The 26,661-nt window shown below is 41.2% G+C and overlaps 1 protein-coding gene across 4 annotated transcripts in view; it reads right to left on the bottom strand.

Annotated features, from left to right (window-relative positions):
• Arid1a (AT-rich interaction domain 1A) overlaps nucleotides 1-26,246 on the bottom strand; it is a 53,911-nt gene extending 27,665 nt beyond the window's left edge. For 3 of the 4 annotated variants that reach the window (XM_033767222.1, XM_033767220.1, XM_033767221.1), the window contains exons 1-3: nucleotides 23,230-23,442; nucleotides 20,204-20,656; nucleotides 18,560-18,676 (exon numbers count right to left, since the gene is read on the bottom strand). In XM_033767222.1, the coding sequence (XP_033623113.1) occupies nucleotides 18,560-18,676; nucleotides 20,204-20,656; nucleotides 23,230-23,430 (771 nt within the window). In that variant the 5' untranslated portion in view covers nucleotides 23,431-23,442. Of the gene's footprint in view, nucleotides 1-18,559; nucleotides 18,677-20,203; nucleotides 20,657-23,229; nucleotides 23,443-26,119 lie in introns of those variants that run through there. The other variant, XM_010633030.3, reaches the window with a different exon arrangement.
• Nucleotides 26,247-26,661: the final 415 nt, after the last annotated feature.

Here is a 26,661-nt window from a genome sequence, read left to right on the forward strand (position 1 = left end):
AAAAAAAAAAAAAAAAAAAAAAAGTTCAAAAGTTCAACTACTTAGTGGATACTGTCTCAAAATAAAAAAAAATTTTTTGATTTTTTGAGACAGGTCTCACTATGTAGTGAGACTGACCTGGCACTCACTACGTAGCTTAGGCTGGTCTCAAACTCACAGGGAACCTCCTGCCTCAGCCTCCGAGGGTGCTGGGATTACAGGCATGTGTCACCACACCCGGCCTCAAAATTAAATTTTTAAAAAGGGAGCTAGGTGTGGTGGCATAGCCTATAATCACAACACTCTGGAAGACTGAGGCTGGAAGACCTCAAGTTCAAGTCCAGCCTGGGCAACTTAACAAAACCTTGTCTCAAAGTAAAAAGGGATGGGGATGCAGCTTAGTGCAAAAGCTCTGGATCCCCAGTACTGTGGGGGGAAAGCCAGAGGGGCTGGGAATACAACTCTGGAAGTTCACTAGAATGTTCAATCTCCAGAATTAAAAAAAAAATAAAAAAGATACTTGATAAATGTTGCTCAATGACTAATCTTCTCAAAAACATTCTTTTTTAAAATCCTATCTCTATCCATCTTTTTAATTTCCATTCCCATCCTTCTGTGGTACTTGAGCTCTAGATTTCCACACAGGGGAAGTGGGGCTCTTGGCTGCTGCCATTAAGAAAACTGACTCTCCCACCTAAAAACAAGAAGTACAACCCTGAAAGAGCCTTGGCAACTTGGCTTTTGCTAGAACTGCAGCAGTACAGGAAAGGAATGTTTTGAAAAAAAGTTGTTGGTTGGTGGGGCTCTGTGTCAATGAAGAAATTTCAATCTAATTGCAAAAAACCAAGAACCTGCTGTTCTAACCCATCTCAGCAAAATCTCTTGAGGTAGATCTGACTTTCTGGGTGGAGGCTAAGGGCGTTCCTGAGGTGAAAAAGGGGAAGAGAAGAAAAGACTGCTGAGCTGCTTACATTCCTGCAGTGGGAACCTTGCAAACAGCAGCTTGGCCACTGCAGCAGCCATTGATTTTTCAGGGGTCGATATTCTGCTCCCACAGATCTGCTCAGTTGGAGGTTTAATCACATCGAGTGTTTCTGCTCAACATCTCCCCTATGTGCCTCCTCAACCAATAAAACAAACACCAAATGCAATGAGAGTTGGCAAAGGAGATGAGATAGTGCTCCCCACAGCTGTCCCTACCCTCAGATAAATTTTAGGCACGAGCTTGCATGGAGTAAATACAGAAGAAAAGGAGCCACAGCTATGTAGGTACAGTCCACAAGAAGCTGCAACAACAGAGCGACAGGTCTCAGAGAATCTAATTTACTGCCCAACATATCTCTACACAGACCAATGTAAACTAATTGGAAGATTTCACATAAAAAAATCCAGATTTCCAAGTTCTTAAAAAAAAAAAAGATGGCTGGGCCTAGTGGCCCATACCTGTAATCCCAGTACTCGCGAGGCTGAGACAGGATGGAGGCCAGCCTGGGCTACATAGAGAGACCCTGTCTCAAACAATAACAGCAAAAAAGGTGATGATCCTGGAACTCCCATAGGGCACACTAACTGGTTGAAACCCCATTCCAGTTTGTCACAGTCTGCATGAGGACTGTGCCAGATACCTGACCAGTACCCGCCACCCCATACATGTACCCTGCCTTCCAAAGTCTTCTCAGGTGGGACAGAGGGCAATATTTTACCTAACCAGACACCACCTCTTGGCCAAAAATGTACACAGAAGGGCTGGAGTGTAGCTCAGTGGTAAAGCACTTGCCTAGCATGCACGAGGCCCTGGATTTGATTCCTCAGGACTCTCCCCACTGCAACATGCAACAATGAGTATTTTGAGGGTCACTAGTTAACAGACTCAAATTGGAAAAAAAAAGAATCTGGGTCAGAGCTGGGTATGAATTAGAGCAGTATGTATTAATGGAATAAGGGCTGTTCTAATCCCAGCAGGAAACAAGAACATTATAAAGCTAAGAAAAGGCAAGGAAGTTAGGAACCCCTACTTTCTCAAAGTCCCTACTTTCCCTCTTAGGAAGGCCAACACATAGCCTGTTCCATAACAAAGATCATTGGCTATAATCCTAGATCTTGAGAAGGTGGGCAGCAAAGGGTGGAGCAAGAACAAAGATCAAAGAAAAGCAAGCAAAGCTCTGGATATCAGAAGTGTAACAGGGAGGGTACATTGCCTTAGGCTTCCATATCATCTGGCTTTCCTCATATGGCAAACCTGGCTGCCCTCAAAACTGTAGCAACCTGCTGGAATTTAGCTCAGTGGCACAACACCTGCCTGGCAAGTGTCAGGTCCTGAGTTCGATCCCTGTTACAAAAAAAAAAAGAAAATGCAATGACCTTCTTCGAAAGCAAGCAAAGAGAAGATGAAATTGTGCTGAATATGACAGAACTAAGGGACTGGTGGCCTCTTGGTTCTATAAAGTTCTAAGTGTATATTAGCCAGGATTCTCCCTTCCCACAGCCTACAGGTCTAGATAAAAACTCAAAGTACATCAGCATCTTGGTTCACAAACAAAAGCATTTAGCAAAATTTTGCTTCTGTCTGCAAACTTCATGACAGGTGATAAACACAACCATGGCCATCTTCACCATATAAACACAAATGCAGCCATCTTCCCCAAAATGATAAAACAGACTAAATTGGTAAACAAAGTTACCACTGTATTTAGCAAGGCATGGTGGAGCACGCCTATAATCCCAACACTCAGGAGGCTAAATCAGGACTGTGAGTTCAAGACCAGTCTGAGCCATATAGCAATATTGCCTTATAGAAAAACAAGAAACAGAAGGAAGGGAGGAGCGAGGAAAGCGGCGGACAGATAAAACAAGGAAGAGAGAACAACAATCAAAATATTCTTATAGAACAAGTAGATCTGAAAGTGGGGAATGGACAGAATTTGGAAACAGCAAAGATGGCCACTAGCCCTAAACGCCTTTAAAACCAAAAGAACAACTCTGAATACAGGGGAGTCCCAATCAAATTCTAGAAGATATGGGGGAGGGGACCCAAACATTCTTGATAATGCTTACTCTGAACACTGATCTTTTTTTGTTTCAAACTTGGGTTCTCTTTTGACCTTCCTCAAAAGATCAGGAAAGTACCTTCACTAATCTCAGCGAACAATACTTAGTATTCCCCTGGATCGAAGCTGGCCCTCAGGGACAGATTTGCTGATTCTCACACTTGAGACATCTAGTCTTACTTCTCACTTTCCGCAAGGCAGTTTCTTAGCTTCCCTGGGAATGTGCAATGGAAAGGAAACTAGCAGCTTGGAGGCAGGCTCCAGTGCAGAGCAATCACAGATTATGTCACAATGCTACCCAATCTATGCTGATACCAGGTGGGGAAGATAGGACAGGGTCAGGCCCCAAAAGACTGACCAAGCATGAGGTCCCCAGTGTTAAGAGCCCTGAACACATACCAACTTCATCATGTTTTGAGGTAGGACACCAAATGTCTTAGAAACATGAAAAAAAGACAACAGAGCTAATTCTTTCTATGCTTGCTCTATCAGTTTTGTTAACACGGTTCCATATATAGATATCTGGACGATGTCCCTGGACCAAATTTGATGGAACAGATTCTCAGCTTGGCTTAAGGGGCTGTAGTGATTTTTGCAAAGACAGCATTTCTAGATGGACTTGGCTTATTTTTTGTTCCAAAGACCCAAGTCCCCTCACCATGAACAAAAACCAGATTGGCAATTATATACCTGAGGCTTGTTTTCTGATTTTGGCTGCTCTTTTCTACAGAAGAACAGTAACAGAAGCTTGGAAATGCGCTTCAGTGCAGAAATCTCCCAGTCAACTCTGCACAAGGTTACAAAAGCACTAACGGGATGCCCAGAGTGGAGGCACACAGCTGTAATCCCAGCACTTGGGAGGCTGAGGCAGGAGGATTGCTGTATTCAAAGCCAGCCTATGCTACACAGTGAGTTCAGGCCGGCCTGCACCCCATATTTAGACCTTGTCTCCAAAAACCCCAAACAAAAAAATCAAAAATAAAAGCACCAAAAGGAAAAAATAGGGAGTGGGAAATGAGTGGAGGTAAACCACTGTCATTAAAGCAACTAAGTCCATCCACACGTTGACTTGGGAATTTTATAATATTTTAGTTTTTGTTGTTGTTGGGTTTTTTGTTTGTTTGTTTTGTTTTTGTTTGTTTGTTTTTTGAGACAAGGTCTCACTATGTAGTTGAGACTGACCTGGAACTCACTATGCAGCCCAGGCTGGCCTCGAATTCAGAAATTCTCCTGCCTCAGCCTCCAGAGTGCTGGGATTATAGGAACGCACCACCATACCCGGATCGAATATTTTAGTCTTAAAGGAATTTTCTTTCAAAACTAAATGCTTCTTTTTCTTCCTTTTACCAGGGATCAAACTCATAACCTTGAGTTTGCCAGGCAGGCATGGCACAACCGAGCTACATTCCCAGCTTTCTTTTTGGTTTTTGGAGACAGGGTCTTGCTTTGTAGTGCAGATTAGCCTCTAACTCATGGCAATCCTCCTGCCTCAGCCTCCAGAATGCTGAAATTACAGGTCTGTGGCAACATGACCAGCTAAGAGTAAAGGCTTCTTACATTCTCCTTGGGAGCAGACCTAAATCCAGAACCTATACTACCACTAACTTTGTCTAGAAACCACAATTTTACATCCTTCAACATTTCATTCTTTTTCTCCAAAGAATACAGAAGGCAAACTATTTTCTTTTCTTTTTCTTTTTTTTGTGGGGGGGGTACTGGGGATCAAACTCAGGACCTTTTGATTGCAAGGCACATGCAGTGCCACTGAGCTAAGTCCCCGGCCCTTCTATTTTCTGAATATAGGATCTCTCCCCACTCTGGGTGCTAGGAATTACACCTAGTATCCACTACATATTAAACTTTTTACATGCACTACCACAGATCTAACCTGTGGCCTCTCTCTTCTTTAAGGCTCTTTCTGCTCATCCTTTGTAGAAGTTGATCCTAATAGGAAAAGCACTGGACTGGAAGTCAAGGAATCCAATGTTTTCATTTACTGAATTACTCTGCCCAAGTTCCTTACTCTTTCTGTGTCTTAAGTTCTTCATATGTAAAGTGGGAGGTAGAAGGGGAGAGAAACAGTGGTGGTTACTGTAGGATATATTCAGACTGGCTTATGCTGTCTTTCTCTATAATTATAAAAGTTAAAATGGCTAGATATGATGGTGTACACCTGTAATCTCAGGACTCTGAGAGGCTGAGGCAGGAGGACAGGCAAGTTTGAGTCCCATGTTTGGGGAGTTTAGAGAGACCCTATCTCAAAAATTAAAAAGGGCTGGAGAATATAGCTGTTAAGATAGTGCCAGGTTCATTCCCTAGTGCCACCACAAGGTACTAGGGAGTGAAGAAAAAAACTCAAACTACATTTCCAATAAACCCTTGTAGATGGGTTTTGGATACAATTCAAGTTCTGCTAATTAGAAGCAGACTCATGAGAGAACATTAAATTGTGGAAGAGACCATACTTGTCATCCTCGTCTGCTTGTGCAGGAACATTTTGGTTTCATCCTCCACTTAACTGGGTACTGATTTTGGCAGCAGTGCTTGCTACTTCTTGATTCTAGCTTACTTATCCCTGGACAGTAGATGTAGGGTTATGACTTGAGAACAAGCAAATAGTGTCTCAGAGAGGGTGGGTCAAACCTAGGTCAAATTTGGGTTCCGTTCTTGGAGGCCAAACCTAAGCATGTTCCCTCCATACTTCCTTTGTAAAGTCTAAGTTCCCTATATTAAAATCCTCTCTATTAACCCTACACAGGATTAAGGTTTAGTACAAAAATACTTTCTGCTAGTATTATCAGATAACACCAAAAGAGCAGTTGTGAAGAGAAAAGAACAGATATTTCACAAAGCGTATTGCCTGCTAGGGAAATAGGTAAGGGGAGAATTTATACTTTTAAATATATTGTCTCCAGCACAGCCTCTCTTATTTCTTCTGTTTTTACAACCTCCCTGCCCTTTCTACCTCCCACTATCAGCTGGGGCTGGGGTGATGGCAGGGCGGGGCATGCAGGGGTTGAATCGGCTCATCACACAGGATGGAAGGTTGAGTCAGCACATGCTTTCTTTTCCATGTTCTCTGCAAGCTGTTATTCTGAAGATAGCATTACTGGGCCCAGGCAAAAATAAGTATCTGGGGCTGGGGATTTAGCTCAGTGGCACTATGCCTGCCTTGCAGGCACAAGGTTGTGAGTTCGATTCCAGGTACCAAAGGGAAAAAAAATTATCATCTGGGCTACAGGGAGGCTTGGGCTAGATGGGACAGCAAGTGTCTTTCTCAGCAATAGGAGATGTTTATAAACTCCAGGTGCAAAAGAATCAGGGCACATCAGTTCTGACAAACCTGTGTGGTTAATGAGGGAGAATAAGTTTGACCCAACTTGTCTACAGCTGCCTGTAGCAGGCTAGGACAAAATGAAAAACAAGGTCAAATTCATGCAGTGTGCTTGGTGAAGAAGAGATATCTCCCACCAGACCTCTGTAGGACTCAATGACTCTGGGATACCTCACACTAAAGGTAAGGCTCTGCTGTTTTTCAGACTAGGTTGTTCTAAAGAAAACAAACGGTTCCAGCAAGAGGAATCTGTGTGAGACACACAGGCAGGAAGCAGAGCTGAGCCACCAGTGACTAGAATAGAAACAGGAAATAGGCCCAGGAACAAGCATACAATAATCTGCTGCAAGCAGCACAGGCTCCAGCAGGCACTAGGCAGATCAAGGGTAGAGCAGCATGACTGAGATGGAGAAGTGGACTGGTCAGTCCTGCTAGAGAACAAGCATTCTAGAGAAAAGATACCTATGTGCACAGGGTACCTGCTGCTCTGAGCAGTCTATGCAGATGTGAAGCGGGGAGGGCACTTCCTTCCTGAGACTGATAGCACTTGCACTATAATTCAAGGGTAGCAAGCACAGACACTTAGTCAGATATGAAGAAAACTGATCACCAACTTTAGAACCCTAGCTCCTCTGCTTACCAAAATTGCCAGTGGCATTTATTTTTGTTATTCCTTAGAATAAGCCACCAAAACCTAGGCAAGAAGTATTGGCCATCTCTCCCACCAAAACAGACAGAAGGAAACAAAATCCACATAACATTAGAATCACTGAAACAATCCAATTTTCTAAACATTTAGAGCTCTTCTGTCACGCCTCTAAATAAGCCTAGATGCAAAAAGCTGGCTCCCAAGCTCAACCAGGTTGCAAGAATCTATAGCAAGCATTAACAAAGGTTTACTGGGTATCTGACTGTGCTGGACACAGTGTGGAGCCAAAGTTCTGAGTGTTCAAGTAGGTATCAGCAGAATGCTACTCCAATATGAATAAAATGGGAATAAAATGAAATACCAAAGAAGGTATTTCAGCAGGGTTGTGAAGCCAAAGTAGAACTTTGTGCATGTTAAACAGAGAGAAACAGAGATACAATCATCCACCAAAAGAGAGACAGCAAAGGGCCTGAAACTGCAGAGGTACCTGGGAGCTGTAGATAGTTCCACTGTGGACTCTGGACCACAGGCACAGGAGCCAGGTTCCTAACACAACACCCATGAAACAGCTGGTGATGGTCTCCAACATTCAGAGAGTCTCTGAATTTTATGACACAGTGAGTAAAATGTGCTGCATTCCAAAGTACTCAGTTTGATATTTGCTTTGAAAATTTTACTCTCAGCTTTCAGGCTCTAACTCCATGCCCCTCAGCCACTGGACATATGAATCACTCAAGGGTCACATTAACAGGAGGGGCTAAGAATGGCATTCTAGCCTAGAGCCAGTGTGATGTCAGTGCTGTGATGATGGACCTTTATCTGAGTAACAAGGAGCTGATTAAAGTTAGCATAACCACAACTTGTATTGTAAGAAGGGCCTACAGATCAGGGCTTGTCCTCCTATCCAATACAGGGCAACCAAAGAACCAAACTCAAGACAACGTTACACTATTTGAGGACGTTCCTTAGTTGGTTAGTCCCTCCAAGCAGATCTTACAGGCCTGGCCAGCATTCTCCCCCTCCCACCCAAGGCCCTCTTTCACATTTCATCTCTGCCTCTAACACAAAGAGGCCTGGAAAAACAAAAGTGAAATGCAAATCTATTTATATTTCTTCCTTTTAGAATAGGTCCAGTAAATGTTAAATGACAAAGAGCTGAAGCTTTTGTCTAAAAATGAACAGAGGATCAGACTGTCCAAGACTTTTCTCTCTAGGATGGCATATAAGAGGAAATATTCTACCTGAAACATCATAGCTAGATTCAAATCCTGATTCTGATCCTTGTTTTTTTCATACGTAAAACAGGAGTGGGGGCCTGGGATTTAGCTCAGTGGTACCATGACTGCCTGAGTTTGTCCCCTGGTACCAAAAAACAAACCAGGAGTGGTGCTCAGAGCATTTCAATTCCTGTCCTCCCAGGATCACCTGTGTTGACTGTAGTTCATTCCTTGGCCTTCATCTTGACCACTAAGATTCAGATTCAATAGAAACAGCATACCCCCTTCCCATTTGCTTTTTCTAGACCAATGCATCTAAGCTCTTGGGGCCTCAGAACATCACAGAAGTAAAACAAGTGCTAATAGTTACTATCTTGATAAATAAAATCCTAGAATGACCTAGAAATCTAGAGATAGAAGAGCATCTATAGTGAATTTAATAGACATTAAAATCCCTAATACTGTTTCCCATCTCATTCCTGACATCAATAATCCCCATTTCTTTCCTAACATCAATAATGTCCACTTTTGCCAGGCATGGTGGCACATGCCTGTAATCCCTGCACTCAAGAGGCTAATGCAGGAGGATCCTAAGTTTGAGGGCAGTCTAGGCTAAAGAGCAAATCCTTGTCTCAAACAAAACAAAAGAAAAAGGAAAAAAAAATTAGCCACACACGGTGGCACACTTCTGTAATTCTAGCACTCAAAGGCTGAGGCAGGACTATGAGTTTGAGGCCAGTGTGGACTACTCAGTGAGACTCTGTCTCAGAAAAAAAGCACAATCCAGATGGTCAATCTGTTAAAGACGATCTTTTTTTTTTTTTGCACAGGGGATCAAACTCAGGACCCTGTGCTTGTGAGGCAGGGGGTGGAACCACTGAGCTAAATCCCTGGCCCTCTTGAAGACTATCTTATTCAGTAAAGGAGGGCCAGGGATTTAGCTCAGTGGTTCCACTGCCTGCCTTGCAAGTATAAGGTTCTGAGTTTTACCCCCAGTACGGGGAAGAAAAAAAAAAAGTACCATCTTATTCAGTAAAGGGGATAGCGTCTAGTGCCTATTATAAGATAACTGCATCTGCATGGGTTCCTTCTCACTCCAGAAAGATGTGCCTGTTTATACTCTGAATATTCTGCCAGCATCTTCATCCTTCCTTCTTCTATCTGACTTCTACAGGTCAGAGTCTTAAGACACAGCTGAGGAACGTCAACTGATCAACAACCTCTCCTTTCAAGAGTGCTCTTAGCTGGGCATTGGAGCCTATTCCTAATATCCAAGTACTCTGGGAGGCTGAGGCAGGAGGACTGCAAGATTAAGCCCAGTCTGAGCAACTTAGCAAGACCCTATCTCAAAATAAAAAACGGGCTGGGGATATACCTCAGTGTTAAGGCTCTGGGTTAAACCCCAGTACCATACACACCAAAGGAAAAAAAAAAAAAGAGAGAGAGAGACAGAGAGAGAAAGAGAGAGAATGCTCTTTACCTTTCCCTTAGCCTTCAGTAGCCAGGTGCAGTGGTGCACACCTATAATCTCAGCACGGAGGGAGGCTGAGGGAGGAGGATCACAAGTTCCGAGTCCCGCCTGGACAACTTAGCGAGACCCTGTCTCAAAATAAAAACAAAACGGGCTGGGAATATAGCTCAGTAGTAGAGCAACCCCTGGGTTTTGATGCCCAGTACCACAAAATCTAGAAATCAGGCCCTTTCCCTATGTAAAAAGAATCCCAATAAAAATGTGTCACAATAAATCTACTGTCTTTTCCTATAAAGTTGATGTGGACCATTTTCTCTCTTCCCTTTGCTCCAAAAATATCGCACAATCCTGGTCCTCTGCTGATTTCTACAGCTCTGTTGGCTGCTTCCCTTTGGAGATTGCAGGCATTGTTCAGGGCTCCATCTGGCCCTTCTTTACATTTTCCAATCACAGCCTCTAAAGTCTAGTTCAGTCCATGGTTTAACTATTATCTACCACACAGAAAACTCTCCAACTCTACCTAGACTCAACTCTTACCCAAGTTTTAGTTTTTCACCTCTAGTGGTTATATCATATTTTATATCATAAAGATGGAACTTCTACTAAAAAATGAGTTTTCCTTATTAACCTATTTTGGTCAATGAGATTTTTTTCTTTCTCTCCCTCCACTCTAATAAAACAGTCAGTCAAGACTTTTAAACTTGGCATAGTAGCCCATGTCTATAATCCCAGCAGTCTAAGAGGCTGAGGCAGAAGACTGGAAGTTTAAGCCTAGCCTGGACAACACTGTCTCAAAACAAAAAATAAGAAAGGGCTACTGGGAGTTGTAGCTGGGAATGGAAAGGCCCTGGGTTCAATCCCTACTACTGCAAGGGGGAAAAAAACAAAAACCAAAAACCACCAACAATCAATAAGCAAACTTTAAAAATCATTCACCTAGTAGAATTCATTATTCTCAATTCTATAGATTCCTTCCCATATGTCTTACATGTGGGACTAAATAGCTATGCAAATGAAAAAGAAGGGGTAGAGGTGCACATCTTCTGCCAGATTTAGTTCAACAGTTTAAACTATTCTCTTGCTTTCATACTTCCCTTTTCAAATCCTACTATACACAAATAGATAACTTGTGAAAAAATATTATCTGTAGGCTTGTACGATCAGATCAAAATGGGCTTGCTTAGTCCAGCAGGGTCTGAACACCCCTGTGATCTAGCGTTTGTTCCTTCTTGCTATTCCCTACTAAGGAAGCCTCATCAGCTCCTAAATACCTATGGGAGAAATTCCATTCCCCATCCCAGTTTGGTGTGTGCACAAGCTGGACTTTTCCCAACCACTCAAATATACTCATGTCTACCTTGTACATAACTTCTTCCATGATGACTCTCCTCAACAATGTAGACATAAATGAATCACTGACTTCACCAAACTGTGACAGCACACATTAGAACATTCAAGCACATGTCTTTGTGTTGTATGTCTATTTCACTAAGGAAACAGGAGGATTCTTGAAGACAGCAACCATGTCACAGTCAGTGACCCAAGTCAAATGTTTATCAAATGTCTTTTTTCTTTTTTATTATACCCATAGCACCAGGGACAGGAAACTTACTACATTTTAAATATCTCCATCTTCCAGATCACAAAGGAAATTACATATTGTCATGCTGGAGCTTAACTCTATTAAAAACAAACAAACAAAAAAACCCAAACTGGCAGCCAGTGTTTTAAAGCAGTCATAAAACCTCATCAGGACTGCTTTCTGGCAATTATGTCGAGGACAGACTTGGAAGAAAAGGAAGGGGAAGAAAAGAAACAGAACTGCCCAAAGTCTATGGTAAGACACCAGGTGAGAGGTAACAAGGACCTGGAAAAAAAGGCAGTAGGGAAAACATGGAAAATCAGATTTCAAAGCCATTTTTGAGACAGACTAGGATTTCGTGACCAACTAAGGGTGGCTCCACTAATGGAAGGGATCCAATGATGAGCACCACAGAGCAGAGGTAGAAAGCTCCCAACACAGTGCCAACAACACAAAAGCTGCCTTAACCCAGAAATACTTGAAGGCCACAACCCCAAGGCAGTATTGTCTCTTACAAGTCTCTTTTCAACTCATAGCCTGCCTTCCAGATCACCAAAAGTACAAAGATAGTACGTAAGTCACTATTTTTCATTTCTTTTACCATTGTGTCCTATTAGTCTAGTAAAAAAATTTTTTTTTCTTTCTTTTTTAAGGCTACACACCTAAAAAAAGCCAGGCAGGATGGTGCATCCCTGTAATCCCAGTATTCAGGAGGCTGAGGCAGAAGGATAGCTACAAATTGGAGAATAGGCTACATAATGAGTTCAAGATCACCCCAAACTGCATAGCAAGACCCTGTCTCATACTCTCTCTCTCTCTCTCTCTCTCTCACACACACACACAAAGACTACCTAGCTCAGTGTAATTCCAATAGTGGTTTGTGAACTAGCATAGCCTCAGTATTGCCCGAGAAACAAATTCTTGGGTCACACCTGACAACTGAACCAGAATCTCTCAGATAGAGTGTAGTGTTTTAATCAATCTCCAGGTAATTCATCCTTTGATCCTTCCTTCCTTCCATCCTTTCTTCCTTCCTCCCCACACCCCGGCAAGGCAGACGGTGGAACCACTGAGCTAAATCCCTGGCACCCTCCAGGTAATTCTTTTTTTTTCTTTGTTTGTTTGTTTTCCTTTGTTTGTTTTTTTGAGACAGGGCCTCACTATGTAGTTGAGGCTGACTTTGTTTGTTTGTTTGTTTGTTTTCCTTTGTTTGTTTTTTTGAGACAGGGCCTCACTATGTAGTTGAGGCTGACCTGGAACTCACTATGTAGCCCAGGTTGGTCTCGAACTCACAGCGATCCTCCTGCCTCAGCCTCCCAAGTGCTGGGATTCCAGGCGTGCGCCAACATGCCCAGCCCCTCCAGGTAATTCCTACTGCATGCTAAATTTCTGAGAAGTACAACTTATCCAGATTTAGGTTTTAAATCCTGTATCCATTTTTCATCACTATCTCACTACTTGCCCAGCACATGCAAGAAGGGGTTTTATTTCCAAGCATTGCAAAACACATAAGATAGATAGGTAGAGAGATAGACAGATATACAGAAAGCCAACCATCCTAGGAACCATTTAAAACCAAATGTAAATTTACATATATGCTCACTAAGAAAAATTAGGGAAGTATGTATTATTCTAGGGAAAATACTTACACTTGGATGAAGAAAAAAATTTTTTTTCCACTGCTGGGCAATTGAACCCAGGACCTTATACGTGCTAGGCAAGTACTCTGCCACAGAGCTACAGCCCTTGCCCATCTTCTGAAGGGGACCCCCTCCCCCGGTACTGGGGATTGAACTCAGGACCTTGTACTTGCATGGCAAGCACATTGCCAGAGAGCTAAATCCCTTTTGGGTTTTTTTTGTTTTTTTTTTTTTTTAAAGATAGAGTCTCACTATGCAATCCAATTTGCCTCTGAACTCACTATGCAGCCTAGGGTAACCTCAAACTTGTAGTGATTCTCTAGCCTCAGCCTCCCAGTGCTGGGCTTGGAAGAGTAATTTAAATAAAAGCCTTTATAGGGCCAGGGATTTAGCCTGCCGCCTAAAAAGCACAAGGACCCGAGTTTGATCCCCGGTACGGGGGGAAAAAAAGGCTTTATTATTTTGAATTAATATTTTTTGGAATCAGGGTCTCACTATGCAGATCACACTGACCTTGAACTTGCAGTAATCCTCCTGCCTCAGCCTCCCTAATGCTAGGATTACATATGTGCACCTCCATACCTGGCTCCCAAACAGCTTTTAAAGATGTAATTCCATCTCTCAAAAACAACTATAATCGAAACTCAGATACCACTTTTCAGATGAGTCTCTCAAAGATATTGCTCCAAAAAGAACACGAATAAAGATCTTAATGAAACACTTAGAAATGTAACTGTACTGTATACCTAAAATGTACCAATAAACTCAATGAGAGAAAAAAAAATCATTCAAGCTGCCTTGAAAAACAAAAAAGAAAAAAGAAACACCTACAGATCTGCTCACTTATCTCTTACAAAAGTTTTTGGAGGGTGGTACAGTACTAAGGATTGAACCCATGGATATTCTAACACTGAGCTACCCCCAGTCCTTTTGGTTTTTTATTTTGAGAGAGGGCCTCACTGAGTTGACCAGGCTGGCCTCGAACTTGTACTATTCCTGCCTCTTCCTCCCAAGTAGCTGGGATTACAGGCAAGCACACCACTGTGTCTGGAAAGAACTTTCTTTTTTTCCCTCATTTTTTATACTGGGGATTGAACTCAGGCTCTTGTGCTTGCAAGGCAGGGGAGGTAAAAAGAATTTTCTTGACATAAGGTCAAAATGCAGAACAAGATGGATGACAAGCCCTAATCTCACCTCTGAAGGCCACTGTCAGTAGGCACAAATAAAGTAATCTATCCTCTACAATGCAGTTTGGGACTTTCCGTAACAATCTGTGATGCTCACCTTGCCCTAGCAGTGGAAAAAAGTTGGTAACATGGTTAGGTTGTCCCAATCAGACATACATTTCCTGTGTGAGCATGTTATAGACGCTGCTTAGGTTCATTTGTTCAAAGAGTAGGAGCCTACAATAGTGTAAGGCACTGCGATGGCAATATACAAGACACAACAGGTCAGCCCTCACAGAGGGTACTAAATTATACTTGAGATAAGCACTGACAAGGATAGATGCCAAGTCCGTTAGACCAAGGGAACCTGACAAAATCTGGAGTAGTGGATCTCCATACTTGGGCTGAAATCAGAAGTGCTTGGGATACCTTCTAAGCATACCAATGCCTAAGCCCTACCCCAAGACTATAATCAGAACTTTTTTTTTTGGGTATTGGGGATCAAACTCAGGACCTTGTGCTTGCAAGGCAGGCATGGTGCCACCAAGCTAAATCCCCGTCCCACAATCGAACTCTTGAGAACCCTAGACATTGGTTTTTAAGGTGATCTATTCCCCCAGGTAGTTCTAACACGCAGCTATGGGAAACAACCACTGGTCATATGGTTGTGTTTGTGTGTGTGTACAGAAGTCAGTAACACAGTGCCTGCCTTCCAGGAGCTTACTATTTGAGTAAGTAGGGGTTATCAGCAAAATGCTGTTAACCTTAAGCAAACAAAATTCAAAGGCAAGATAGTACCTCTCTGGGCATTTGGAGGGAAAAGTGATCCTAGGAGGCTATGAAAGGCTTTTACTTACATAAGTGTGGCTTGGTTTCCAAAGATGAGGACTCAGGCACTAAATTATTCCTTGTAGCTATTTGTATGTCTTGAAATATTAAATGGCTTTTTTTTTTAGATAAATAAAAACTGCCTTTGCTAGGAATGGTAACACATGCCTGTCATCTGAGCTACTCAACGGATCAAGACAAGAGAATCCCAAATTCAAGACCAGCCTCAGGAATATAGCAAGACTCTTTCTCAAAATAAATAAAAAGAACTGGGGATGTAGTTCAGTGGTGAAATGCCCCTGAGTAAATTATTTAAGCTGTCTTGAAACTTAACTAGCAAAATTTTCTGAGGAAATGATCTAAGTGCCATGCCTAGTCTTGGAGAATCAGAATCATAAACTAACTTGATAGGATTGCACATTTTCAGGCACCAATTCAGACCTACTAAATCTGAAAAATAGAATCTGTGTTTTTGATGCCTAGGTAATCATAGATAGTTGAAAATTTTAGTGTTTTTTGTTTTGTTTTTGAGACAGGGTCTCACTATGTATTCCAGGCCAGCCTGGAATTTACTATGTGGCCCAAGCTAGCCTTGAACTCATAGTGAGTCTCCTATCTCAGCCTCCTGAATACTAGGATTACAGGCATGCAAACCCACACCCAGCTAGATTTTATTCTAAGGCTAATGAAAAAATAATTCCAGTTTTAAATACTAGGATAATATAATCAGGATAATATCAGCTAAATGGTTTGGCATTAATAGCTAAGCAAAAGCGTCTCAGAATATGACTTTAGAGCCAAAGTGTGAATGAGTGAAAAGGGAGACATGGAACTAGAAGAGCTATTGTCCCAGGCAGCCTTGTATCTGCTCTGGTGCTAAACTCAGGATGCCTCCTAAGTCCTTGGTGTTTTTTGTTTTGGTTTGGTTTTGGATTGTTTGTTGAAACAGCAGGGTCTCACTATGTAAGTCCAGGATAGCCTCAAACTTTCAACCCTCCTGCCTTATAAGTGAGTGCCACTGTGCCCTGTCATTAGACCCTGTTTAGTGAAGGAATGCACTAGCAAACCTAGGGATCCTTCAATACAACTTGTTATGAAAGGAAAAGGGTACTTGTAGGGAAATCTAATTTCTTAATTTCTTATTTCTTCAGATTTTACCATGTCTTAGCTCAGTTAGGCAAATCTAGGATCAAACCAAAATTTCAAAGAATAAGCATCTTTTATTTCTTGGTCCAAGTAGCAAAAAAAATAAAAAGTACTTCAGAAAGAATATGCTTATTACCCAGCCAGTTTATCTCCCACAAGGAACTTCTACCACAGAGCAAATGACGCTTTTGAAAGACTCCATAGCAGAACCCTAAACTTGGGAATATTCCTTGTTTTTTGGTTTCCCAGGAACAATGCTCCTCTGGGCCTAAAAGGCTGTCAATATCTTCACCTGAGTAGGAAAAATTAGAAGCTCTTGGATTACCAACCCTTAGAAAACACATGGCGTGCTTATACATGAGCCTTCTCAGGATTGAAAATACCAAATATATTTCTATCAAAATTTGGGTCACCAGAAGCTGGGCATGATGGTGCCATGATTATAATCTCAACACTCTGGGAGACCAAGGTAGGAGAAATCACAAATTCAAGCCCATTATGGACAAGTGAACAACTGAACAATTAAAACCCTACCTCAAAATTTTAGAAAAACTTTTTTAAGAGATGGGGATGTAGTTCAGTGCAAAAAAACCCAAATTCAATCCCAATTTTAAAAAAAGAAAAAAAAAACTTTTTAAACAGAAGCAACTTATAGCATTAACAGAAACTGGGGTTTGGGTTTCTTGCCAAAGTAGCATAACCACCCAGAGCTAGCCTCAGACTATAGATGAGGGGGGTGGCTACACATTTCTGACTGAATCAGGTTACAAAGTATATTCCAATGAATTTAAGGATGCAGAAAAATGTTGCAACAGGTGCTAATGAGAAGGGAACAAAGAGTGATGGCTTTATTCACAATTCTTCTCCCCAGTTATTCAATTGAGAAAGTCAACAGTTTCAGAAGTACCATCCTGACAGTAGTTCTCATCCTGGCCTCGGAAGCCAGCACCGAGTCTGGGCCTCTGCAGACCCAGCCGTACTATGTACTAAGATTCTCAGAGGTCTTCAGAAGAAGCCAATGGAAGTTTCATGATGAAGGGTTCCCATCTATGTATTCCTTAAAGATTCTTTCAAGTCAGAATAACGAATACAAGAAGAGTCAAAATTCAAAAAGACTCCAACCTGGCAGGTGTGGCAGAACTTTCATTTTTTGACCAAAACAGTATTTATAATGGAAGATGTCCTAACTTCCAAAGGAAGTGATTTCAGAGTAGCCTATTTTATTGCTGTTCCTAACAAATTAACTTTCAGAAGGTGAGACTTCACCCACGTGTGGTGGCAGAACTAAAGATAAGAATTAATATTTGTAATCAGCCTAGTGTACAACACTCGTTGTTAACTGTTTTTCAGTTGTTGAGCAGATTCTGTGCCCTGAGAGATGATCCTAATGGCTGGTATATAAGTACTTACCATATACCTAGCTTTCACTTCTTTGTTAATCTATTTAATGTTAATCATTACTCCACTGAAGTGGCTACTTTAGGTTCATTTTACAAATAATGAAAACTAAGGCACAGAGAGGGCAAGTGACGTGCCCCAGGCTACAGAGTCTGTGGTAGAATCAAGATCCAGACTCAAGAACTCTGACTCATTCATCAGACTATATTGTCATTCTCAGGATATGGCCAGTCCATTTCATAAATAAGCACTTGATTCCATAAGACACCTGGCCCACTACGAGCAAAAGCACCCATTCACACAAAACCACAACCAGAAAATGACTTTTACTCCACCAATGCTCAATGTAACAAAGCATGCTTGAATGTACCTAAGAATCTTACCTCCTAAACTCTAAGCCAAAGATCTAAAAGTTAAGCCCTCCAGGGTATGGTTGGGGGAAAAAAATATGGAGAAATTTCTCAACTTTGAGAGAAGGTAGTACTTCTAAAATCTCAATTTTCAGGAGGAGGGGGTGAAGGGAGGGCAGGGACAAGGGGAAAAAATGAGAACCAAGACCTGTCATGTAAAGGTACAAGATCCCAATATTGAATGTAACTGTACTGTATACCTAAAATGTACCAATAAACTCAATGAAGGAAAAAAAAAAATCTCCATTTTCTTTATCCTTCATGTAGTTCTGTGTCTAAGAGACCAAGATTTTTATTTTATTTTATGTTCTCTCTCTCTCTCTCTCTCTCTCTGTCTCTCTCTCTCTCTCGACAGGATCTCACTATATAGTTCAGATTGGCCTTGAACTCACAGCAATCCTCCTGCCTTGGCCCTCCAAGTGCTGGGATTACAGGTGCGTGCCACCATGCCCAGCAATGCAAGGGAAAAAAAAAACCCCAAACCAAAACACTGAAGAGATCACAGATTCCCTGGGCAGGCAGGCAGAACAGACATTCTCTAAGTTCAGTATATGAATTCCTAATATAATTTTGAACCTGAATTCAAGGACCTGAATTCATTTACATCAATACCATCAAAACACCCAACCAGAAACTACTTTTTGTCTGTACCCACTCTGCCCCTTCACCTTTTGAGGGTGACAAATACTCACAGGCAAGCTGGAGGGTCTTGACTGAAGACTCAGGTTCATATCTTCCTGCCCTCCCTTACTGGAGGTCATTGAGGGGGCTGATGATGCCTGAGACCCAAATGAATCTTGAGAAAGCTCCTTAAAAGAGAAACACAAAAGCCATAAAGGTCTGACGGGCCTGGTAGTGATAAACCAGACAAGTTTACTTCTTAATGAAAGAGCTTCAAGACTCTTTCACACAGGTGAACTGGGTGCTAGAGAAACACAATTATGAATGATATTATCTGAAGACAGAAAAATCTAAGCTGTGGCTCTTAAGAATGTCAATAGTAGACTCTTTCCAATGGAATTACTGCCCAGTGATTTCTACACACAGGGTGTTGCCTGATTAAATGCTAAAATCAGGCTAACTACATGTACCTATTAAGGAATAAGACCAATTTTTTTCTTATTAGTATGTTTGCAGTGTATAATGATTCATTCATTGTGGGGTGCTGGTACATGGACATAACACATTTAATGTGCCCTTCTCTTCCCCTTCCTCCTCCCTCCCTCCACCTTTTCTCAATCTCTTGATATCCTTTCCATTTGAGAAAGATCTGTCTCCCTGTTTCTATTACCTATCTTTTATTTTGCTCTTTAATTTATTTATATTTGGGGTTTCTCGTATAAGAGAAGCCATGCAATACTGAAAAGCTTGAGTATCTGATTTATTTCACTTAACATTATGGTTTCAAGGTGTATCTATTTTTCTACAAATGACTCAAATTTATCCTTCTTTATAGCAGAGTAGTACTCCATCAACCATATTTTCTTCAACTATTCATGTGTTGACAGAACATATAGGTCACTTCCAAAATTTAGCTATTATGAATTATGTTGACAAAATCATGGTTTATGTATGTATCACTGTAATAAGATGTATTCAACTCTCTGAGATCAATTAAAAAACAAAACAAAGCCTCATGCTAGAGCCTCTGCATTAAATCAATATTTCTTCCTTCAAAGACATTACCTTGGGATTTAGTCCAACAAAATCACTAGAGCAAAACATCTTTAGTGGACCTGTCATCATTCAGTTATTTCTTCTCTTCTGGCTCTTTAAAGAATAAGCCCAAATTGCTATTTTTAGGTTTCATTATCTATGCTTTGTTTTCCAGCCCTATCTCCAGATGAATTTTTTTAATTTTCCAAAATCAAATCCATCCTCAAAAAATAAGATTTGCCACCACTGAGAATAATGTGATATCAGCTCTAATACCAACAGAATGGAATGGCAGTCAGAATGAATTACAGTATATACAGACTCCCAAAGTGACTATTTTGAAAGAAAAAAAAAAAGTCACTTGATGCTCAGGTTCTGAAATGAGGGCTTTAAAGTGGGGGATAATATATAAGTCCTATTACCTTTAATTTCTCATCTATCTATGCAATTTTCCATTGTCCTATTTCTTCATCAGTAAGAGGAGCTATAAGTCTTTGAGCAGTTAAGGAGGTTATGCCTTTATTAGTTCAATCAATCCAGTTAGCATGCTTACCTAGAGTTTAATTGGTTTTTAAGTGCACATCAGAGAAATAATTTATATGGCAAAGTTCTCGTAACACCAACCTCCATGCAGTCTGTGGTCATACACAGAGAAGGGCAAGAGGCAGGGGGCACCTTACCTGTGGTGGAGGGAAGCGCTGCTGGGAGTAGGCAGTTTGCTGGGGCTGCTGAGACTGGGGCTGAGGATATGCAGCCTGCTGGGAGAGCGTCGAGGATGCTGGCTGCTGAGGTTGCTGCTGCTGGTAGGGAGACTGTGCCTGTGGCTGTGAGTAGGGAGGCTGGCTCTGGGGGTGCTGCTGTGTTGTGGACTGCTGAGAGGGGTATGGAGTTGGGGACTGCTGATGTGGAGGCTGGGATGGTTGCTGGGAATATGGAGGCTGAGAGGACTGGAGTTGTGGTGGCTGAGACTGCGGCTGCTGCTGATATGAAGGTTGGGCGTGAGGGGTCTGAGATGGTGGTTGCTGGGAGTACGGTGGCTGCTGTTGCTGGGGGTGAGGACTTTGCTGGTTGTAATATGGAGTCTGGCCCTGCTGACCATATCCGCTGGGGCCTTGTTGTCCATAAGGAGGAATCTATAGGAAAGAAAAAGATACTCTTAGCACTGACTCTCACTTAGAAAAATACAGATGACATAGTCATTTGAAGTTATGCCCTGAAGACTGATACAGAAATCAGGCAATACAAGCCTTATCCTAAAAAGGCCTAAGAACAATGGCCGAACTTGACTGTTAGTTGGTTTGTTACATATAGACTGCATTCACCCATTGAAAATTTACATGACAAAATATTTGGGCAACTTACATGAGTTCAAGAACAGCTATTTTTATTAGCATGACTTAGAAAGTTTTGTAAGTGTTACGAATATCCCAGCCACAATAAAGACTCAATGACAGCTTGGCTCAGCCAACTGAAAACCTAGGTTTACTAACCCAGACTGAGCAAATCATTAAGCTACTTTGGTCCTCTCTTCATTTAGTCTTCATTTTAAAAATATTTGAGGGCTGACTTGTTTACTTATGCCAGGCACTATTTTAAAAACTGGGAATATGTCTGCTAAGTAGTACCACGCTCTCCACCTCAAAAATTCCATCCTATGTGTCCTCAATTTTCTTCCTCAGTAGAACTCTTACCTGCATATGTTAGGCCTTGGGTTGTATCCCCAGCACCATAAAAACAAAAACAAAACAAGTGACAGTATCTCATTTTCTGTATTTAAGAGCATTCTTTCCTTTGGTCTTAATAGTAGTTTTAGGTTTCATAGTCTTATGCCTTACCATTTCAGTATGTGTGTGGCTCAGATATAAATAGTAAAAATTCTGTCAATGCAAAAAATGCAATAAAAAGATAACAATGCAGGGCTGAAGGTGTTGGTAGATTACTTGCCTAGCAAACATGACACCCTGGATTTTATATCCAGCATCATTAAAAAAAAAAAAAAAAAAAAAAGGAAGCCCCAGAATGGCTGCCATCATGAAATCAACCAATTACAAATACTGGTGGGGCTGTGGGGGAAAAGGAACCCTGCTCCATTGCTGGAGGGAGTGCAACCACTGTGGAAATACCTCAAAGAACTAGGATAGAAGTCCCTTTTGACCCAGCTATTCCCCTGCTGGGTATCTTCCCAAAAGAATGAAAAGAATCATACCACAGTGCTATATATGCACCCATGTTCATAGCAACACAGATTATAATAGTTAAAACTTGGAAACAGCCCAACTGTCCATCAACTGGAGACTGGATAAAGAAAATGTGGGTTTTAAAAAAAAATGGAGTACTACTCAGCTATAAAGAATGAGAAATCAGAGACATTTATAGCTAAATGGATACACATTAAGGCTATACTCAAGTGAAATAAACAGGAAACGTGTAAATACTGAATAGTTTCTCTGATGTGAGAAACTGAAACTGTAAATACAGACTAAAAGGTATAATAGATAATGTGAAATAGGAAGAAAGGGAGTAAAGGGGAAGGAGAAGTAGGGGGTAGGGAAAAGGAAAAGGAATGGAATTAATATGAGAAAATGAAAAAACGGAAACAAAGTCTTTGTAAATAGGGTATGCAGGGAATGGGGAAAAAACGTATGAACCAAGATAGATTATGTAAAGGTACAAACTTCCAATGATGAATGTTCATTATACTGTATGTCTAAAATGTACCAATAAAATAAATTTTAAAAAAAAGAAAAAGAGGGGCCAGGAATATAGCTCAGTGGTGCTGCTACCTGCCTTGCAAGAGCAAGGTCCTAAGTTTGGTTCCCGGTACCAAAAAAAAAAAAAGGAAAAAAGGAAAAACATACTGCTGTGGATGATCAGACAAAAGATGAGGGAAATCTTTAAAATTTGTAAGAGCATTGTCAACATCTTTACTGTTTAATCTTCCTTTGCTGTTCCACTTTCAGTTCTTCCTAATCTTCATTTTCAGCCCAGACAGCTGACATACTGAAGGCCTTGAAAAACGTGATGGGCCTCTTCTGACCCCCAGGATACATGGCATGAATGGTTTTCTTTCTATGAGCAGTGGACAGGTGCTCAGCCACTGCCTTTCTGCCATTTTACCTCCTTTAGAGAGCACCACTCAAGAGGTACAAGCAGGCCAGCCAGGTCAAGACAAAAAGATGGGATGGGTGTTCGGAGAAGTAGAATGTATGCTCAACATGTGAAAGACACTAGGTTTGATCTCCAGCACGTATCAAAAAGGAAAACACTTGCTGGGCATGGTGGTGCATGGCTGTGATTCCAGCACTCAGGAGGCTGAGGCAGGAGGATCTCTGTGAGTTCAAGACCAGCTTGAACTACACAGTGAGACCTTGTCTTAAAAAAAAAAAAAAAAAAAGGAGACACACATACACACACTCAAATGACATATACAGCCCGCTGTGGCCAGGGAGCACTTATCTTTGAAGCACACACAAGCTAGTGCTCCTACAACTTTGGCCCTTATTAGTAACTAACCAGGGGCTGGTGATTTAGCTCAGTGGCACTGCACCTGCCTTGCAAGCACAAGGTCCTGAGTTCAATTCTCAGTACCAAAAAAAAAAAAAAAAAAAAAAAAAAAAAAAAAAAAAAGCTATATTCTGATTCTATAGCTCAACAGACCATATCCTGAACAGAAACAAGGGTCAAAGTAATCAAGGTCACTGTCTACCTGCTGTGCATAAGAGAGGCCACCCATGGCACTCTGCGCCCGGCTCTGCATGGTCATTGGGTACCGCTGTGGAGTCTGGGACCCATATGGCTGCCCTGGATACCCATGTCCTTGCTGCGGTCCTGACGGAGGTCCCTGTTGTTGTGAGTATGGGTTAGTCCCGCCATATGGCTGAGGTCTCATCTTGCCCATCTGATCCATTGGACTGGATGGCTACAAAATAAAGAGCATTTTATTAACCTGAAGCTTTTATGACCTCTGGACAACATGAACATACAAGCTAAGTACTGAGATCTTTTGAAGTCTGTATCCCACATAGGAAATGAGTTACTATGAAAAAGTAATGGTATATACCTACATAATCCTTGAATAAGTCACTTAACCCTACACAGAAAATTGATTTTATCACATGTAAAACAAAAATACCACCTTTTTGTGAAAGTACCTTATGAACTAAAAACTACTTTGTAAATGTGGTAACTACTGGAATTCAAGGGATAGGCCAGATAGAGCAATTAATATATGTCCTCTATGGTATAGAAATCAGAAAAAAAAGCCTTTGGGGGGGTTAACCAGGGATTGAACTCAGGACCTTGTGCCTGTGAGGCAGGTGGCAGAATCACTGAGCTAAATCTCTGGCCCACAAAAGTCTTTCTGTTGGGACAGGATGTGGCTGTTATGCACTGCTATGACCTTGCTCAACAACATCAAAACTGATACTTCAATAGTATGGCTGGGAGTTCAGATGAACAGCATCCAGATGTTTCTAGTCTTCCAACAGTGGAATTTTCTTTCCTTTTGTACATTTGTGGCCTATGTGCACAAATGACGCAAGCAGTTATGCTTCTTCAAATAAGCATCAGGCTAAGTAACAGTCACTGAAGGAATAATAACTCTGAATTTAGAGCCTAGTTCATCTCAGGTGAAAAGTTCATTTCTTTTAATATGCAACAGTTTAAGGACATAAGGAAAGTAGAACTTTTGTTTCTTTAAAGAACAAAATGCATATACTGGGCCAGGGATTTAGCTCAGTGATTCTGCTGCCTGCCTCGCAAGTACAGGGACCTGAGTTTGATCCCCAGTACCAAGAAAAAAAAACCAAAACAAAACAAAAAAAAACAAGATACATATATAGCCAGGCATGGTGAAGGCCTGCAATCCCAGCACCTCGGGGAGGGGGGACGGAGGCAGGAGGATTCCAAATTTGAAGACAGCCTGTACAACTTATCAAGACTATCTCAAAATAAAAAAAGAGTTGGCTGGGATATATTTCAGTGGTAGAGTGTTTGCCTAGCATGCCAGAGACTTTGGGTTCCCCTTGGTACAAAAACAAAACAACAATAAAAACAGTACAGCACTACCAATAAAATTTTAAAGTTCAAATCACTGGTATGTGTCTATAAACAAAGCTTTCTTCTCAGTTTTTTATGGAACAATAATTCAATCAACTCAACACTTTTGGATATGCCTTTATGGCTCCATAGGACAAAGCCCCAAAAGCCACAGCACTTTCTTCTGCCAGAGATACCTGTATCTACTGGAGACATGGAGAAGAGAGAACTTTCTTAACCACCTCTTAGGATATACCCAGAGAGTAGGCTTGGGTCTGATATAAAACTTGAAATAATCTTTTATTTATCTGAAAGCAAGTTGTTTATTTACTTATTTGTTTATTGGTACTGGTGACCAAACCCCTACATATTCTACCACTGTGCTAGATTCCCAGCCCTTTAGTTTGAGAGAGGGTCTCACTAAGTTGCCTAGGACTTGAACCTCCTGCCTCAGCCTCTCAAGTGCTTGGATTAAAGGCATGCACGAACACGCTTGGTTGAAACTGATCTTAAATTAGGGATGGAGGACAGATACAGATTAGTATTCCATAATATCATTAACTCTCAAGTAAAATTCAGTAGTTCTCAAATTTTAGTATTCATCAAAATCATCTGGAGAGTTTAATGAACGCCTTTGGGACCACTCTCAGAGTTTCTAACTCAGTAGGTTCAGGATGAGGCCTAACTCACCTATAACAAGTTCCCAAGTGATGCTGATATAACTGGTCCAGGGACACTTTATGAAACACTGGTCTAGATTATCCCTAGAATTCTTTCTAGTTGTTATTCTATAGTTAATAAATTATTGTATAATTTAAGTGTATAAGACCTTAAGGAAAAACAAAATTTCCAAAATAAAGGAGAGGGGCATCCAAACAATAGCTTTTCTTGTCTAGCACATACAAGGTCCTGGGTTCAATCCCCAGCATCACAAAACAAAACAAACCCAAACAACTGGATATCTACCCTCTCCTCAAAGAATGCAGCATATAATTTCATCACTCTGGGATGCTAAGGCAAGAAGATTCCAAGTTCAAGCTCAGCCTGAGACAACTTAGCAACTTACTGAGACCTTGTCTCAAATTAAAAAAGAAAAGGGGCTGGGGAGACCACAAGAATTGGAGACCTGGGAAGATAGCTCACTACAAAGTTCCTGGGTTCAATTACCAGTATAGCCTTCTCCAAAAAAAAAAATAAATAAAAATAAAATAAAATAAAATCCCACTAAGCTTTGTAACAGACAAAGTAGAACTGTCATAAAAGAAATGACTAAGATGATACTCCAAAAGGGCTGTTTTTCCAAATATTAAGACAGCGGGAGAAGCAGATTTCTTTTTAAGCTACTAAAACGAAAATAATGAGAGTACTACCCCCTCAACTGTAAAGAATCATAGTAAAACTGTCCCAAGTTACTACTCTATGTCAGTGTTATTAAAGGGCTGTTGCCAGTAACCCTAACAATCTTTATCCAGGTCCTGCATCAGTGCCTCTAATAATGTATGCTCTCTCTTCCCCAATACACTTAGCAATGCAGCTCTGTAAAGAGCTTGAGCGCTTACACAGCCATATCACACCAAGATCCTCATCTCATACTTTGACTTCTATGTGGTCCCCAAGTGAAGACACATTTGCTGAACAGATAGACCAACATGCTTGGTGTCAGTCTAGGCCTCCTCACAACATGAGGGGCACTCATTACCATGGTTACTATGAAGCTTCTAGAGCAGTATCTATTAGCTGGGGCTACAGATCAGAACATTCTGTGATGCTTCACAAATGCCTGGGCCTCTCCCTAGAGATTCCAATTTAGTGGGTCTGGGAGCTCTTGGGATTCTCTCTGCTTCTTCCCTTAAGATCGTTGAATGATTCTGATGTATACTATTATCTGAGAACTAGTGATCTACAGAAGCACTGTTCAATAATTTTTTCTGTGATGTGTGACTGTTAAGTACTATAAATATAAAATGACTGAGGTACTGGATTATTTTTATTTACCCTTAACTTAAATTCACAGTAGCTAGTGGCTATCATATTTAACAATGCAGTTCTATATCAATGTTTGCAAGTTATTTTCACCATTCGATACTTAATAATGGTGCCA

This window comes from Fukomys damarensis, unplaced genomic scaffold (assembly GCF_012274545.1).
Source record: "Fukomys damarensis isolate Sample0158 unplaced genomic scaffold, DMR_v1.0_HiC HiC_scaffold_23, whole genome shotgun sequence".
In the NCBI taxonomy this organism is placed as follows: domain Eukaryota; kingdom Metazoa; phylum Chordata; class Mammalia; order Rodentia; family Bathyergidae; genus Fukomys; species Fukomys damarensis.